This window comes from Protopterus annectens, chromosome 11.part0, assembly GCF_019279795.1.
Source record: "Protopterus annectens isolate FY-2018-M chromosome 11.part0, PAN1.0, whole genome shotgun sequence".
NCBI classification, from domain to species: domain Eukaryota; kingdom Metazoa; phylum Chordata; order Ceratodontiformes; family Protopteridae; genus Protopterus; species Protopterus annectens.
Window position 1 is genome coordinate 527675993 of NC_056745.1, and position 19525 is coordinate 527695517.

General features: G+C 37.6%; 1 protein-coding gene across 3 annotated transcripts in view; it reads right to left on the reverse strand.

Annotated features, from left to right (window-relative positions):
* TBK1 (TANK binding kinase 1) overlaps positions 1-19525 on the reverse strand; it is a 3544425-nt gene that overhangs the window by 291107 nt on the left and 3233793 nt on the right. For 2 of the 3 annotated variants that reach the window (XM_044088041.1, XM_044088040.1), the window contains exon 19: positions 11175-11284. The exons of the other annotated variant lie outside the window; for it this stretch is intronic. In XM_044088041.1, the coding sequence (XP_043943976.1) occupies positions 11175-11284 (110 nt within the window). The remainder of the gene's footprint in view (positions 1-11174; positions 11285-19525) is intronic. 3 annotated transcript variants of the gene reach the window in all.

Below are 19525 nucleotides of genomic sequence, written 5' to 3' on the forward strand. Positions count from 1 at the left end.
GGGCTACTGTAACTTGGTTAAAAGTTAGTAGGTTTGGTAGTTCCAGCCAGGACATTTTTTTAAGTGATTGGCAATGGTGGGATCTGTAGGAGTCAGCTATGAATTCTGCTATTTTGTTACAGCAGACAGTTTATTTAGGTCGCCTTTGGTTAGACTGATTAGTACTAGGGAGGCATACAGTAGTGTGGAGAGAGTAGGTGGGTTCTTGCAATGGTGACTTTACTTTCAGAGGTTAGGTAATTTTTGCATCTATAGAGGGTACCTAGCTTTTTGTGAACTTTTGTGATGGTTTGAGCTAGATATTTGTCAAATTTCATATTGTGATCTATGATTAAGCCTAATAGTTTAGTTTGGACAATGGATGTGATGGGGTATTGTTGGAGGATGTTATTTTAAATAATGGAATTGGACCAGTAGCTTTAGAGGGATGGAACAACATTAGTGAGGTTTTTTTAAGGTTGAGTATTAGTTGTGAGTCAGATAGCAATTTTTCTACTGCTGATAAGGATTCTTGGTTGATTTGTTTTAATTGTTGGGAGTGATGGGGAAGAGCATATTAGGGCAGAATTGTCAGTATATTGGACCAGGTTGGCATGGAAGGTAGCTTTGTGTAGGTTGTTGGTAAATACGGTGAAGAGAAGGGGTCCAAGGATGGTTCCCTGTGGAACTCCTAAGTTTATAGGGAGAAGGGGGGATAAGCTGTTTGCCCTTTTTATGGCTTGCTGACGGTTTGAGAGATAATTTTTGAACCATGATATTGTGGAGTTGTGTAATTTGAGTTCTGAGAGTATGGTTAATAGTTTGGAATAGGAAACCAAGTCAAAGACTTTGGAGAGGTCCAAGAATATGGTAGAGACAAGATTACCTTTGTTCCATTGTTGACTTAAGTTATTGGAAAAACTGATAAGGGTGGTAGTGGTACTACGGTTTGGGTGGAATCCATGTTGTGTTTCAGCCAGGAGATTGTTAATTAGTAAGTAGTTTGGAGTTTGGGAATGAACTAATTTTTCAAGGATTTTTGATAGGGGGGATAGTATGGCAATTGAATTGTAGTTGGTTAATTCAGCTGACCTGCCACCTATGTGTATTAGTATTATATGAGAGATTTTCCAGAGGGATGGATTATGTTGATCGACTACTGACCTGTTAATAAGTATGAAGGCAGGATATGAGACTGGTTTGGCTGTAATCATGAGGTATTCACCTGGGAATTTATTGGCTGCAAGTGTAGTGGGTTTTTGTTTTGTCAAATATTTACATATTGTATTGGTTGGGACTGGTTGTAGAAAGTAACCGTTTTGGTCTGTGGTTGGTGCTTGGTGTTTGAGTTGTGGGAGAACTGTCATTAATCAGATTTTGAATAGAGTTGGTAAAGTATTCATTAAATTGAGTAGCGGTGTTGTTAGTGGAGGTGTCAATATTAGGGGAGTAGTGGTTTTCCTTGGTTGTAGCATTTTATTGATGGCTGCCCAAAATCTTTGAGGGTTTGTTCTGTGTTTGGCCTGAAACTCAGAGTAGTGGTTTCTCTTGTCAATTCTTACTTGTTTTTGGGATTTGTTTCTTAGCTCAATGTAGCTTTGTCTATTTTGGCTGGTTTTGTTTTGCTGCTATGCTTCCCAAGCCTTATCTCTCTGTTTTAGGAATTGTAAGGTATTTTTGGTAAGCCAGGGGGCATAGTTGGATTTTGTTCTTATTGTTCTAGTAGGGGAAAGCTGGTTGAGTATGTTTAGGAAAGTAGAGTTGAAGCAATTTACTGCTTTTTCCAGGGGGAGGTTTAAGAGGGGTGACCAGTTACAATGATTTAGAGCAGTTATGAGGTCCTGAGATTTGAAGTTTTTTGTATAGTGTATTTGCTATAGGGAGGATGCTTTTGTGGGTTTTAATGTGGCGCCTTAGGGTGACAGTAGGTTGGTGGTCACAGACTGTCAGGTAGTGTCCCAGAGCTGTAGGGATAAGTAGGCCGATTGGTGAGGATCCAGTCTAAAATGGATTCTTTCTTGGATGCTTTCTCAATTCTGGCAGGGGTTTGGATTAGTTGAGTAAAGCCATGTAGGTTTATGTGAGTGGTGAGGAGGGGAGAGATGCATGTGGACCAGTTGACATTAAAGTCACCTAGTATGAGTGCTTCTTAAGGGAGGGCCTGGGATGACCATTGGAAAACTGCTTCTAGTGTGTCAATTTTGTTATCGGGGGGGATATATGTGGAAATTATGTTCAGTTGTTTTTGAGCTTTGAGTTTTACTTTGGTGAACAGGGTTTCTGCATTATTAAATGTTGTGGGATTTATACTCATAATGTCTATCGTAAGGTTGTTTTATATAATATGGTGATATCACAACCCCTTTTGGTTGTCCTGTCTATCCTGAGTAAATTATACCATTGGGGAAGTAACTCTTTGTCATTAATATGTGGCTTGAGCCAGGTCTCTGTGAGGAGGACTACATCAGGAGAGTATAGGGACAGGGTTGCATGCAGTTCCACTGTTTTGTTGACTATGCTTCTTATGTTGATATTAAGTATTAGTAGGTTTGTTGCATTCCTCTGGGAGTTTACTGTAGATGTGGGATAGGGTTTTGGGATTGACTGGTGGGCTAGGATTTGGGTGGATGTCACCACTGATTAGCAGCTGTGATGCAGTATGGAAAATGGCTTGTAAGTATTTGGTCATGCATAGGTGAAATTGTAGGGAGAAGCAGTTTTTGGTCTTATGCTGGGGGAGGATGAGTGGGGATAACTGTATGTGAGGAGGTTTGACAGTTGTTGGTGAGGCAGGTTCGAGTCTTGGTTGATTCGTATCTTCCATATTCTTAGACTTATCAAAAGCCTTTGACATGGTAAACCGCAGTATGCTTCTTGAAACTCTATCTACCCTAAATATAAGGCACTCCTCTATACCATGGTTCAAAAGCTACGTTTCAGGCTGTCAGCAAGTAGTTCTATGGCAGGACCAATTGTCCCCCCTGTTACCAGTAACCATAGGAGTCCCTCAAGGATCCATCCTCGGCCTATTGCTGTTCTCTCTATTTACCAAGCACATCTCTTCCTCCTCACTCACTGCCTCAGTTGTACAATACGCAGATGACACCATCCTTATATGTGCCGCTCCCACCTTAATTGAACTGCAAACTCTAACCCAAAATAACTTCACTCTAGCGGAAACTTGGTTCACTAACATCAAACTTATTCTTAATCCCAAAAAAACAAACTAATTACTTTCAGCCCTGGTAGATCTCTTTCACCATCATCTCCAAAGATAACATTCAAATCACTCCAACCACACACACTAAACTGTTAGGTGTAGAAATCGACAATAACCTGAAATTTGACAGCTACATAGCACAAACCATCAAGAAAGTTAACAAAAAGCTTGGACTCCTCTATAGGAACAAACAGTTTATCACCAAACGTACTAAACAAACTATTGCAAAGACTCACATCCTATCCATTCTTCTCTATACCTCACCTATCTTGATTAATCTGTGCCAAACAGATCCAAATAAAATGGAATCTTTTTAGAACAGGATTGCCAAGTTTGCTACTGAAGCTTCTTATAGGTCTCACCACTGTCTATCCCTTAAGCAGCTCAATTGGCTTGAGTTGCCTCAAATACTTCTTCTCAATCAACTCTCTATAGCACACAAGCTCTACTACCTTCCTGATACAACCCCAGCACTCCAACATCTAATTCAGCCGTACACTACCTCAAAAGCCTTAAAATCTAGTAACCAGAATGTCATAACAGTTATCAAACATAAAAGCAATGCTGGTAAAGCCCTCTTTGCCTGCAACACTGCAAAAATCTGGAACTCACTACCAAGTCAAATAACTTTTACCACCTCCATTACTCAGTTCAAAAAACTCCTAAAAACCCACTATATAAACAACTGGCTTTGCTCAAGCCATTCCCCACGTTAATCCACTCCAAGTGATTGTTGCATGGATTCTGTTAAGAACAGTTTATCCTGAAAGAATGTTAACTTGTTGATACTTAACTTACAGAACTAATAACTCCCTTTACTAAATCAGCACACATTACCTAATATCTTAAACAACAGTGTGCTTTAATGTATGTTATATACGTCACTACTTTTCTACTTTTATGAATTGTTAATCTCTACTTTACTGTGTATTCATACAATATTTCTAACATGTTTGCTTTATTTATTTTTTTCTCTCATGTATTGCAATTGCATTTTGGAGATTTTCTCCCCGGGCCACTGCTGAAAAATGGACATGTGTCCAGTCAGACCTTCCCGGTAAACAAATGAAAAATAAAATAAAATAAAAATAAATAAATTGTTTTGGGAGGGTTGGGTTGGTGGGTGATCAAGTTATCGAGTTGGAGCTAACATTATTATGGTATGAGGTGATGCTGGCAGTAACAGCGAGTGCTATGATTACCAAAACGTGTGATGTTATACTTTGCATTATTCAGTTGCAGTGCTACTGTAGGCAGGTTGGGATATACTTTGCTAGAATGTAGTTTTAACTTAGTAAACTGTGTTGATTGGAGGAGTTAGTTGTACTGGGTTGTAAGTTGTACTTTTGTTTAGATTTAGGTAGAATGTGGGTGGTGAAATAGGTAGTTATTGTGATATATGTGTAATTTCAGGTCATAGGGGTAGTGCTGGTTATAGTAACTGAAGGATGTGACGTAACTGGAGCCTAGTGAGGTGTGATTTGATTGGATGGGAATAGGAAGGAGTGTAGCCTACTTAGGTATAAATGTATTGAAGGAGGGGAGTGGGTGGGAATGGGGGTAGGGTAGGGGAGCGGAGTGAGCCCGAGAACAGTGAGGGCGAATGGAGTGGGTAGAAACCTGGCTTCAGAGTCTCAGCGAGGAACAATCAGTAACAAGAGCTGTGAACTAGGTGCATTCTGTAAGGTGGGTAGATAGCCAATAAATATATCAAACATTAGGCTAAAAATGCTCACAATACAGTTAGCAGGTCAAGCAACTACTGGTTTAAATTGTACAGGTGTTACAGCACTGAGCAGGTAGACACTTTGCCGCTACTAGTGGTATAATATAAGAAAATACAATGGGGGGCTTTTGTATCTAACACAAACTTAAGGGGCCAGGCGGTATAAGATTAGACAGACAGGCCAGATTGGGGAAGGGATATAAATGGTGTCCCGGTGATGTGCTGTGGCTTAGCAACTTAGATCTTAAATACACATACAATGCGATTATGCAGCAGTAGATGTCTGCCGAAGCCCACTGACTGTGTAATTTCTAGGTTGCAATTTCTGTTTCAAACAGTCAGGGAATTGCAGGTAGATACACTTGTTTGCAGTTTAGTTGCTTGTGACCTATGAAGATGGAGAGAGATGGGAGGTTAGGTTGCTTTGGGACAACAGTATAATTACATGAAAAAATCTGAGGCATATAGGAAAAACTGTAAAAAGAACAGTAAGGTGAAGAATAGAGGACTGAGATGAGAGCTGGAAGTGGCAGATTATAAGCAGAGGGCAAGTAGGAGGAAAGAGAATAGGTGGGGGATGAGACTTGCAGTTAGAAAGCAGACTGACACTAGAAGGACATTGCTACTGATATCCCAATATTAATAGGTAGTAAAATGTTTACATACATATGCTTAAAATGCAGTCCAGTTATAAATATGTTAGTGAGAATCAGCGTGTGGGCAGAGAGACAAAATCACCCAGTTGAAACACCTACATAAAGACAAAATGAGGTACAGTACACATACAGAGTTTTCGTAACAGAAGTTAGTAAGATGCTACATGCTATTATTCAAGCAGCAAATGCAATAATAATAAAAGGTGCAAGCTTTTGCTCAATGCTTGAGAATACATTCAACCCTTAAAATATTTGCTCTAGTTGCTTTTCATAACAGACATAACAAAACAGAAACAAGCTACAATGCACTGGACAACTGGAAATGCAATAGTATAAACAACGCAAGAGCTATCATTCAATCACAAACTACACAATCCTCGTGGCTAAAACCTACTCTTAACCAATCGCTCTAGGTGCAAGAAAATTAGCAGTACTAACGGTCACTGTTTGCCTTGTGCAATTAGTTTGTATTATGAATATAGAGCTATTTAACAGTGTTAAAACACTGCTATATTGAACGGCACATATGACTCAAAGCAATTTATCAGCTTACTAATTTGTCCACATGTACTGGTACAGCTTATGGGTATCCTAGCTTGGAGAGGAGATCCAAAAGATGACGGTGAAATGCTAGGGTTGGTTTTCTCAAGGATTCACTTTAAAGGCACAAAAAGGATTAATATTAAACAAAAGCACAAGTGTTCCTTGTCCTCTTTATTGTTTGCATTAGTTATCAAATCCTTAGCTAATAGTAAAAGAAGCAATGGAAAAAATGATGGCTTCTCAATTAATAGAGTGCCAATCTAAAATACAGCATTTTGCAGATGATATTTTACTAACTGTAGGAGATTTAAATTATTCAATCCAAGAAACAGATGAGGAAATCAAAAAGTTTCAAGAAGTATCACAGCTGAAATTTAACAGCAGTAAACTGAAACTTTAGTGTTATTTTTATCCTTACCTTTACTATCTAATAAGTATAACTGGGAAGAAAAAGAGTTAAAATATTTAGGAATAAAAATCTATCCAGATGTGAGCAAAATTAATAATAATAATTTTGAAAAAGTAATTGAAGAAGTGTTGCATCTTATTAAAAATGGAATTAATATTGTTTTACGTTTGAGGATAGGTTAGTGCTTATTAAAAGAAGAAAATGGAAAAAACGGTAACTTAATTCTTATGGCATCCTAAAAAGCTGAGAACTGCTTACAGAAATCATATAAGATTATGGGAGCATGGTGGCATTAGCTTCCCAGATGTAGAATCTTATTCTTTTTCTGCAAGTTTAAACTCTATTATACTCTGGATAGACTCAACCTATACTACTCAATGGAAAATCATCCAGAAGCAGATTATACTATTTATTTCACATTTTTATTTATTTCACATTTTTATTTATTTCAGATTTGTTAACCGGGTTAGTCCAATTGAGTTTGCAAACAAACCCAAGCCCCAGCAAACATAAGTAACGATAAAGTGACAATATACAAATATTAAGTAATGATCACAATACAAAATAATTGTAAAAAAGAAAAGGTTACTAACTATTTGTATTCCATTGATAGTAAGCAACCCATTTTCAGCGGGTTTTTGCCCAGTCGGACTTTTCCTGGTCAACAAATGTCAAATAAAACAAATAAATGTTAAAATGAATTGACTAAAAAGGAAGGGATCAGTATTATGGTCTGGTTGTTTTGAAAAAGGACAAGCTAAGTCCCCAAAATACTTAATGAAAGAATACAAGTTGGACGAATCTGATAACCAGTTAATATTATCCATCAGTAAGAAATTAATTTGTGGATAATATGAGAGAAGAGGAATAGATTATATGAATATATGAATGCTGTTATTGAAGTTTGACTGACATAAAAAGGAAATTTGTCCAAGCTATACAAGTTAAGTTATAAATAATAATAATAATAATAATAATAAGTATAATTCTTGAACTTTGTAGATAGTGGTGGATTGACTGACTCGATAGATGGCAAGAATAAAGCTTTGATACTTAAATCAGTCAGTCAAACTTTTTCAGGTTTATACTGGAAAGTTTTTATTAGTAAAATGACTTCAGTTTGTTGGAGATGTAGTAGAAATGTTAAAAGCTGATTGGACACACATTTATTGATTTGTAAAAAATTAAATGTATACTGGGAAGAGAGAAGTACGTTTTTTAGGGGGTTATGGTCTGATAATTGTTCTTTAACTAACTCAGTCATACTAACGAATGCTCAACTTCCTGTATCTGTAAAAGCCAACTGCAAAAACTCTCTTTGGCTCCCTTGGCAGTTGCCAGAAAAGTTATTACAAAAAAATGGAAACTGAACTTAGTTCCTAGGTTCAGATAATTTATTTAACAAAAACACTGTGTAAAACTGAAAAAGAAGTGATCAGAATAAGTTATATAAATCATAGTAAGTCCTTCAGTTATTGGGATAACCTTGAAATGTTCTACTGAAATATCAATATTTTTAATGTGTTAATTGTATAAGATTGCCTTGATGACTCAGCGTATTCCTATCACTGTATAACAATATGTGAAGTTGAATTTCTTGTGTGTGTGTGTGTGTGTGTGTGTGTATATATATATATATATATATATATATATATATATATATATATATATTAATAGTAAATATGTTAAATCAATAAAAATTTTGTTTAAAAAAAAAGGAAACAAGTATAGCTACAATAGTACAAAATCCAGACATAACATAATTGCATTGCACCTGTTTGAAACCTGGCTAAAAGTCTCAAATATTCAACAAAAAGATGAAAAAAAGTAAGAGATGTATGAGCAATCAACAGCAGATAAGTAAAGCCACTATAGTAGAAGGTACTTTATTTACAGTGGCTTCTAGGTTTAGGCTTACATACGCTTTTCATAGATGCGTGACTTGGCTAATATAGGTGGGGTAATAGAGACACTAGAATTAGTTTGTAAGTTACAGCAAAATGGTGATAAACAGATGCAGGGATACTGAGTTGCAAGACAGTTTATAAAGTACAGCAGAATGGCAGTATGTAGATACAAGGACACTCAACTGACAGAAGATCATAGTACAGTATGTGGGATGCCGTGTGCATGACAGAAGGCTTACTGTGTGGAGTGAAAAGGTATGGGAATGGTGGTTAGACAGTGTTTCTAAGTAAAAGTGGGTAGCTAGAATGCAGTACATACAGGATGTTAAAAACAAATATTTCATATGGTTGGATATTTGTGGAATTTAGTGGATCAGTTTACATGGCTATTAAGGAACTGCGGTGTTACCCTGGTGAATGGCATAAGTATGAGCATGTTTCCATCAGTCAATGCTTAAGGTTTTATTTAAAAGTTAAGAGGTTATGGGGTTGTTTTAGGGTGAGTTGGATAGAGTTCCAGATTTTGGATACACAGGAGCAGAAGAGGGAGTCATTGCCATGCTTATCAGATTTTGTAAGCAGTAACAGGTGTTTGTCTGTGGAGCAATGGACTGTGATGAAATATGCTGTTGTTGCTAGGACATTCATCTGATTTGCAGATTAGGTGGTGTGTAGTGACCAACAGACAGAAGGTTAGTGTATGTTGAAGCTGGGTCTACTGGAGTTATTTTAGAGCTAAGAATTGGTTTGTTCATGTTTTTCAACGGGTATGAAGTTTTGTGCAGGTTAATAAGTTCACGTTTGGTACAGTTAGAAGAGGTTATGTTGAAAAGATTCTTCTGGTGAGAGTTGCTTGGAATGAATAGAAGTAGTTTAGACTTATTTGGGTGTAGGAGCAGCTGTGAATCATGGAGCCAATGATCACCAGATAGTAGTGATTCCTGGGTCTGCTCAAGTTTTTCCAGGTTCTTGGCAAAACAGATTAGGATAGTGTTCTCTGCATATTGGATGATGGCAGCATGTTTACTAGCAGTGATGAAACTTGATTAATATGCTGAAAAGGAGTGGGCCCAGAATAGACTCTTGGGAAGCAGTGACTACTACAAAGAAAAAGGAGGAAATGTCTGTCATTTCATGGATTGATGCCTGCCAGTGATATAGCTGGTTATAACCAGGATGAAGAGAGCTTATTTAGTAAAAGTTAAAGGAAAACACTATTGAAGGCCTGTGAAAAATCTAAGAATACTGTGCATATCAGGTTGCCTTCAATTCTGCTCTGCTTGATGAAAGTGTTAAAGTTAAGGAGGGCAGAGATAGTACTATGATGTGGACAAAATCCATATGTGTGGAGACAGGAGATTATTGTCAGAAAGAAAATTAAACAGTTGAATGTGAATCAGTTTTTCTAGTACTCTAGAAATAAGTGACATAATGACAATGGGCTGACAACTGTTGATCTGTGGAATTCCTACCTTTATGCAGAGCTAATATGAAAGATTTTTTCCAGAACTCTAGGACACAGCTTTCCTTGACCAAATGGTTGATTAGTATGAAAACATGACAAGCCACAGTGTCAGCTGCAAGCCTGATGTTTTCTGCAAGTAGGTTGTTGGGGGTGGGAAAGTAGCAGGTTTTAGCTTTAGGAAAAGCTATGTGATAGCACAGCTGGGTATTGGCTAGTAGCATAGTTTATTGGTGCGATCAGCAAATTCAGGTGATGGGGTAGAATTTTGTTTTAGTAGAGAGGTGACATAAAGGCTGACAGATAAACTTAGGGGAGGGGGCAGAGGACATACTTATGTATGTAGAAAGGAAGCAGAAAGGGATTATATAGGGAGAGATGTCAGAAGAGATGTGAGTGCTTAGTGTTGTAACATAGGGGTCATTCATAAGCCCTACGATAATCAACATGGCATAAACTGTGGAAGAGAGAACAGGAAAATCACTTTGCAGAATATATCAAAGTTGGGGAAATAGTGGTAAAGACAGGTAAAAAGTGATCTAAGTCAACTGGCAGCTTGGGTCTAATCCAGTGTTGTACAGTACTGCATCCAGGAAGGAAAGTGTGTTTATGGAATAAGTAATCACATGAATATTTTTTCAGAAAGAATAATAGGGAATATGAGAGAGGGTTCCCTGGAGATTCAGATATTTATGTGGAATTTACATGGAACTGCCATGAAAGAAGGAAATTACAGTTGTGTTAAGAGCTTACCATAAAAGTAGATGTCCTACACTTCGAGCTATACCCCTCCTAGCTGACCAGTTTCCTGTCTCAGCAGTTTTCAGGCCACTGGCTTGCAGACAGTCTGAGGTACTCATGCGTACGTCCATCTATATACTCCTACTGCATATGAGCTGTGGTCACATGCCAGAAGTACACCCTCGGTAAGGTAAAGCTTTGGTACCTTGGCCGGATGTCAGTGGACCAAAAACCCATATGTTAAAAATACTGCAACAGTTACTTCAGTCAGGACATGACAGCAATGTAACTGCCTTCAACAAGGTATCAGATAAGTTGGGTAAACTGGGAACTATAACTATGAAGTGTTGATTACAATAATCAAGTAGGCAAGACAAATTAAACATACCATATTTAGACATTTGCTATCTCAAAGCAAATTACATACTTTGCACTTTTAATATCTATCCACTACAGCATGTTCTTGTGAGTTAGCACTTCTTGAGTGGGCTTACGTTCCTTTCTGTTCTTTCTAATAAAACATATACCTACCCAACGGTCATTTCTACCAGAGTGTTTGGACTTGTATAAATTGGAGTAATGGAATTTGTCATCATGCTAGAAGCAAAAAGCAGCGTTTTCTGCCATAACGTATCTTGCACCTATAAAAAAACAAAGTTTTCATGTCAAATGTGTCAAGTATGTAAAGCTGTACAAAATGTATTAGTGTTTTTTTTTTTTTGGAAAATGTAACAGAGCTTTGAAAAATAAAAATGTCTGACATTCATGTGCACATATACACACACACACACACACACACACAGACACGCACAGAAGTTAGAGATTTCCTTATAAAATGTATACCTTAACTGGGCTGGAACTTTTTGGTTATCCAAGCAATTTTACTTTGAAAAATGTTATCTGCAGTCAAAATTTTGACCTAATGGGAAATGAAAAGCCAGGACTCCTTTACCAAAATCAGAAAGGACAGTGCTAGCTGAATATTTCCAGTGCTGCCTCATTTCAGGACTTCTCTGGATTTTTTCCAACTGATGTGGACTTCTCTAAAGTTCAGTATAACAGTACAGTTTAGGCACTCTTTGCTGTTCAGTTGGGAGTTTTCAGTGAACTTTATGGACTGGGATTAGTAAAGAAAGCATTTCCTGTACAGCAGATGGAAAAGAGAGATGGCTTATTGCTCAGAGTCACTGTACATTTTGTAAGTCTCCTGCAACTGATAAAGGGCCTTAGAAGACAAATCTATACAGATTACAGTTAGCTTCAGATAGTGGTAAGAACATTACCAGCGATCTGATGGTGGTTTCTAATGCCATCTTCTATCAAAATGTTTTATTTTACATTTCCCAATGCAAACATTATACTTTTCTAGATTTCTAATTTTCAAATGATAGTTGTTTTAACTGGAGAGTTTCACTGTTCATTTTGAAAAGCTTGTGGTTGACTGTGTATTAATTTATATAATGATAAATATATAAAACGGAATCATTATAACTCTTGGGATTCACCCTTTGAAGACAGGCTTAATAGCATGCAGTAACTGCTGTCCTGGGTGACCAAAATTGGTATGGCTTTTGGCAGTATATTACCATAAAAGTAGAAAGACTTAGTGACAATGAAAAGACATTATTAGCCCATCCTGAAATCACTGTGCGTCTGTGAGTACAATGGTTTTAACTAAGATAATAGTGTGGGTTTTTTTGCTTATTTTTTCTCCCACCCAACCAACAATAAGTATCCCAGTGTCTCTGTCCTTCGTTTGGTCTGCCTAGCCTTCATGATCTTCTCTAGACTTGGTACAATAGGGCCTGACCTACAAGGAATGTAACGTATCCCGGGTTCGCATGTCACATGCTGCATGGAGATTTTTACTTTTGGACCTACCCTCATTTCCCAGTGTGCTCTCTGGTAATGTCTGAAGGTCGGGGTGCTATGGGTATGTGCTGGCAAATCACCCCATCTCTGCAACACCTGCAATGTTCACTCACTTTCCCTTGATTGTACAGTGCCATCATCTACATCCTCATATCCTACCAAAGTCTGTATAAAAGGAACACGCAGATGACTACCATTCCTCCCTCCCTGCTAATGCTACAGAAACCAGATCTACTAATCAAATCTGAGTTGCCTGGGCCATAGTTAGGGTTTTATCCCTCTATGTCATGGCACTAACTTTTAATCAAGATACAGTTACTGTTGGTAAGGTGGCACTGAGCTGAGAGTGAAGTGCTTGCTTCCTAAGCAAATGTGCTGGTCAAAGCCCAAGGCGGCCATGCTCAATTGTAATATTCCAGGGAAGTAAATACTGTGGGAAGAAATAGCCAGGGAATTGTTATGGCTAGGCTTGTATAGGCCCTAGGGCCGATAGCCTTGTACCAACCTATGAACCTATATACTCTTAAGGCCAAGCACCTCACACAAATTGTTGTCAATGGTATGGTTTGTTCAGCCATTCCTGTCATCAAGTCTGAAATCCAATTAAGGCAATATCTACACTGAAACATAGAGTCTCCTTTAAAAATACATCCTAACTAACAGCAGCAGTTCAATAACAAGAGATCATTTACAAGCCAGCTAGCACTAATGAACCTTTACGCCATCTTAACTCCTTAAGGGTCATTATTCATTCCGTGTAACAACTTTTCTAAAACCAATTACTGTACAAACAGTTACTGTGACATCAATGTATGCGCATGTGCTTCCTTGAAAATAAATAGCATAAAGAAAGCACAGATAAGAGTGACAGTGTTCAGAAACTGTCACTACCCATAAAAAGGGGCTAAAAAATGCAGTCATACTATGGCACTCTTGCAGAAAGACTCATAAATTAACAAGGTTTCACTTAGTTAATGTAAATGCCCTATGACTGGAGGATTATAATGTTCATCCTCTGGGTGACAGCAGACCTGCAAATTACAACATTAATACAAGGTTATGGTGTAATTTTTTCAAGACTGTGGAGATGAGGTCATAAGGGTTAAAAGTAGAAAAAAAATTAAACTGAACCATGAGTTATGCATTAATGTTCTCACACTCTGCACGTTCTTTTAAAACTCTCATTGGCTAATTCCTTAAATTAATTCATAACATACTATGCTGTGAATTAATTTAAGGAGTTAGCCAATGAGAGTTTTAAAAGAACGTGCAGAGTGTGAGAACATTAATGCATAACTCTTACTGCGGTGGTGGTGCCATGGTAGCGTTGTCGCCTCACAATAAGACGTTGTCCTGTTCGATTCTCAGCTAGAGCGTCTTCTGTGTGGAGACGTGTGAATGGGCGTACCTTCGCTGAAGGTTGTGCGTCAAGGCCAGCAACGCGGCACGTAAAAATCTACTGCCAATCATTAGCGGACCGGAGTTCCGCTGTGGCAACCTATAACCGGGAAAAGCCGAAAGACACAACAACTATATTAAGGGATTTTCATCTGTCTAACGTACTTGCTTTTACAACATTCACAAAACAATGAAGACACGTTTGCACTTATTAGAAAAACAATCTTCTCTGGGAAGACTGCCCTTCCTAACAGCCAAACAGGAAGATACAAGTTTGTCAAGAATTATACTGCTAAACGTGAGATACATGGCTCTGCTTCTTGTAATGGTTTATCTCCCAAATATACTGAGCTGATTGTTGAATAAATAGTTGTTCCATTATGTTAACTCACAAACCAAAGCTTGATAAAGGGCAAAGCCCCAGGCTTCAGAAAGCAAGTACCATCATCGTTTGTACAATAAAACAGCCATCAAACGTTTGTACAATAAAACAGCTTCGTTTTTATTCCTTGGTCGTGGACCTTTTATGGATTTGTGCTGACATTTTGTTGGCTTGTTTTGCCTAGGATATTACATCTTGTTTGATCATATCTATGCTGCCATAGGACCCTGTGCATGGTACTGTGTTTTAATATGTGTGTCTATGACTTAAGTGATAATTTAATACATATTTAATAAAGGAGTTTGAAAAAAGTAAAGGTTCAGGAACAGCAGCAACCAAAATTGTTACAACATTCCTGTTGCAATAAAACAGAGAATCTGAAAACTGATAATAAGATCTGCTGAAAGAGATTCCTGAAGTTGTGTCTGCAAATAAATCTGCACTGTAGAAAGAAACGTTGCAAAAGGGTGACAGGATATACAGTGAAAGCAGTCTTGTTAAATTCTCATACATGGCAGACCACTGAAGAAACCAGACAGATTTGCTGACTGTTCCAGAGTTAAATGTGTTCCTGGGAATGTTAAACAAGATTCTAAAGACTGAAAAGTTGACAATTCTTTTGAACGTGAGGAACAGTTTTATACTCAATGTAAATTACTTTACATCATGCGCAGGGTAGTATTAAGGCTAATTTACGGCAATCATTTTAAAATAATGTATGCTACATTACTTTCAGCTTTTAAAAGATAGCATTAAATATTATAGAACTATTTGGACTGATTTGCATGTCAGGTGATACACAAATGTTTTAGAGAATTCAGATTGAATAGAGACTTCATGGAGTTTAGACTTTATAGTACCTTTGTAGATTACTAAGCCTCCTGAACGGCAATTACAGCAACAAGACTGAGCCGCCAAGAAGTGCAAGAGGACATTAGTAGTAGTAGTAGTAGTACTACTATCCAACAGGGAAACAGGGCACATCATTAGTGGAAAAGATTATAGAAGTAAAGAAAGAATTCCCCCAATACACAAGGCATTGGAGAAACCACATCTCAAGTAATGTATGCAGTTTCAGATGTCATAGAAAAGAAGACCACTGTATGGGAGGAAAGGTATGGAGGGGAAATGTTAAGAACTGGGACCAGAAGAACTGGAACTCTTTTCTCAGGAGGCCAGAAGAGAGGCCATAATGTGGACTCACAAGACAATGTTGTGAAGATATGAAGGGATAAACCTGAGCAAGAAAGACAGAGTGCAATGACAGACCACAATCAACAGATTTAGAAATAAAGAATTTTGCAGGTCTGAGAAACTTATTTTCCATGAACAGGACAGAATGCCAGAATGTGCAGTGGAGAATGAAGGCACAAGCTGCATTCAACAGAGACAGGAACAAACAAAAAGGCGGTGAACAGTGATGTACAGTAAATAATGCATAAAAAGAGCACATCAGACAAGAATTTTTTTCTCCTGGTAATAAACTAATGACATAAAAATATATCAAGGTATTTAATAATACTGATATAGCCACATTAAAAATTTAAATGTATCATGTAATTAAAAAGAAAAAAATGTTATTAGTTGTTATCCATTGCTTTGGCACATTCTGCCTCAAAATAACTTAAAATAAACAAACTACCAAAAGCTTAAATAACCTCCAAATACGTTATATACATTATAATTAAAGCAATTATTTAATTAAACATTCATTCTTTTACATATTTTCCTGATTAGTGCTTTCCAACTGAATTGTACAGTCAGCCCATGTAGACTTAAAAGTACAGTATTTAAGAATTGACCTCTTTTTAACAATAAATTACCCACATCTACATCAAGTGCCAGATTCCTAAGAATTTGCCACAGAGTGCTAAGTATGTTTGTGTGATGACAGGGGAGAAGCACTGTGGAACTTTGTAAAGGTGATAGTGACTTTGAGTGAGGCCAGAAACTCATTTGTCTCTGTAAGTGATGATACAGCAGATGGCCTACCACCTATAGTCCTCTGCTCCAGTGTCATGGCTTCCGCTTTGTGGGTGGCAGCACTGATCATATCACTCAATCTCTGGTAGACCATGTCATAGTTCCAGCAGTGGCACTGTCCATAATTTTCAGCCAGACACAGTCATGGAAGGGCTTCTCAGCATTTTGCAATATGATGAGCCATCTACTATGAAGACTGAGGGCCTCAACTATCACCTCATTCTCACCATCACTGAACTGAGGCTTTTGGTTGGATGGGAAAGTAGCTGCCTTTATCTTAGGCATATCTCTGTTAGTAAGGAAAACACTGAAATTAACAGCCATGGTCCTACACAGGTATTACACATCATAACATTCTGAAAATGAGGAACACCATAATCTTAGCTATTGCCACTTGTCCTACCCCCCCCCCCAAGCGTGAACAAAAGAACAGGTGCATGAATGCAAGTTAGCAAGCATGTAACCTTACAAGGATAAGTACAGAATACATATACGTTGTATAGAGTTATGCTGAAGGTACACAACATTATACTGACACACACTAAGCAATGTTCATCAAAACATAGCTTGGGGTGTTGTATCCCTGCCATCATCTTTCACTATTATAGCTACAATGATAGAAAAAACGAAAGCTTTCCTAGTAGCCCTTACAGTACACAGTTCACATAAAATCTAACATTGTTCAAATAAACAGAGGCAACAAGTAACGCATACCTTAAATATGGCAGACTACAGTACTGCATCAACAAGTTTCTCAGTGGTCTGCTGTCCAAAACAGTCATCTTCTGTAGTACAATGAGTCCTGCTTCACTTTAAGCTTATATCATGAATATGCTCCCCTCTGGCCTCAGACTGTATGCTAATTAGGGCACATCTCATTACTGTTTCTGAATCGCTTAAGTTGCATGATGACCATACTGGGTAAACAGCGTGTTGTGTTCTACATGATGCAGTGCACATGCCTAGTCACCTGTGGTAAGTGAGCACATATGTGGGAAGCCCAGATAGCAGTGTGCCTCATTAGGATTAATGTTCCAAAAATTAGGTTTTGAAAAGCCATGTTCCTAAAACTTGTACACTGAAAGGGTGTGTCACGCATTCAAGTGTTACAGTTTTAAGTAACAGCCATGGCAGTTAGTAATGAATGCTATTAATGCAGCACAACATTGTAGAAAAATATACTGTTATATTTTAATTAATCTGTGAGATTCCTACTTTTAGATGTTGGCATAATGTCACCTGAGTAATCTACATATTGTCCACTTGTTCAACAATTATGAGAGGTGGGTGTTCCGCAGTCTATAGATAGAAAGATGACAATAATGGTCATGACATCTTTAACCATCTGAGGTTGGAGTTGCTGTTGACATTATATTCTCAGTAGCAAACAGACAGATGGAGGCCTTTCATGTTTCACACCTTAAAGTGCCAGTAGAACCATAATAATATAGTACCTAAATTGTATTACCTTCTGTTCTACAATCTTCCCAATTCCCATTTTCATTTTTGTCCTATCCTCCCATTTCCAACCTTTAATCTAGTCAAAAAAATTGATAAACAATTTGCACTCACATGCTCAAAAGGGCTTATAAACTGAAATTCCTATTTCTGTACTCCTGCGTGACAGTTAGCATAGAGCACCACTGCTGGTCATCACTGACCACAAGCAATAGTAGTTTTCCTGCAAAGGCAAAAACAAAAAACATTCCTAAGCATTTGCTAAGACTTTGCCCTCGGTTGCACAGTTGAGATTAGTGTCAGTCAGCAATTCTGGCATAAAATAAAAGTAAGGTGAGGTGATTTTGTTCTCTGTAAATGCTTTGATGGATGAGATACGCATGTATTTGAATCCCATCATGTTCATATATGTTTTCTTGACGTTCTGTGTCGTATGACCCTGGACTGTGTTTTATTGACTCTATTTGGCTCTGTTTCCTGTGAAAGATTATGTGTTATGTGTACCTAATGCTCTGCATATGGAATGTCAATGACAAACTTGTATTCCAATCCATTTCCTGTAATTTTTTTCTTTTGCTGTTATGTGCTATATTATCATGAAATGAAACATCACTATCATCAAAATGTAAATTAATGTCCGTGAATTTTTCACTTTATAACAAAGTGCATTTATGAATTTCTATTGCATTCTGTCTGTAAAAAATTAATAATATGCAGTAAAACAGCATAATAGGTAAAGCTTTGACTCTACCTGCTTCACTGGCTCAGCAAAAATATCACAGTACTTATACTGGAACAGAGTACTGTTTTTGGGTAGGATGGTTTGCAAACACTGGACTACTCTATGTTGTTATATAATGTTGTGTTTGAAGTTTGCAAATATTCTGCATTTTCCTGGTATATTTGCCTTATAAGCCCTGTGTAGACAAACTACTTTAATGGCTACCTTAGGTAATGTAACACTATGGAGAATGTCTCGATAGCAGTCATGGGTACATAGCCACTGAGGTCTTAACTTGAACCAAATATGCCTTCATCCTGCAAAGTCAGCATTTAATCAGATTTTCAACCTTTAACATGGTGTAAAATTAGACAATCACAGTGCACACATACCCACAAGGGACATAAGAAAAAAAAACACCTCTTTGCATTCAAACATTGTGTGATGATTGGCAGAGAGCAACATTGCTAAACCTACATGAGCAACGATAAATGACAGTGATCGTCTTATGGCAAAGACTTAGAAAAATCCTTTGGCCACACTAATGATTTGCTGAATGTCATGCGAGTGAGCTCACCCTTGAAGCAAGACAGAAAGCAGTAATGATACAAGAGTAAGTTAACATTATAACCCTCCCAACCTCCTTAAAGTCCCTAAACTTCACCACCATCAATCTCCAAAGCATTAGAAATAAAAATGCCACACCTACATGCCTGATTAGACATAAACAAAACAAACTTCACTGCCATTACTGAGACATGGTTAACAAATTATATCAAAGATGCCAAATTCCTACCTTTAATTACAACTGCCTTAGAATAGATAGACCACATAAAAAGGGGATGGTATTGCCTTGATATACCCAAACACCTTCACTGTAGTTCAATACACAAAACCTGTCCCACAATTCTCAACAGCAGAGATACTAGTACCCTTTCTGAAAATGAATAACAGTAAAAACCTTAGTATCATAGTCATATACATCCCCCCAGGCAACAACATTCCTATACTTGAAGACATTCTTGCTTGGTCAACTAATAACATTACAAACAAAACCATCATCCTAGG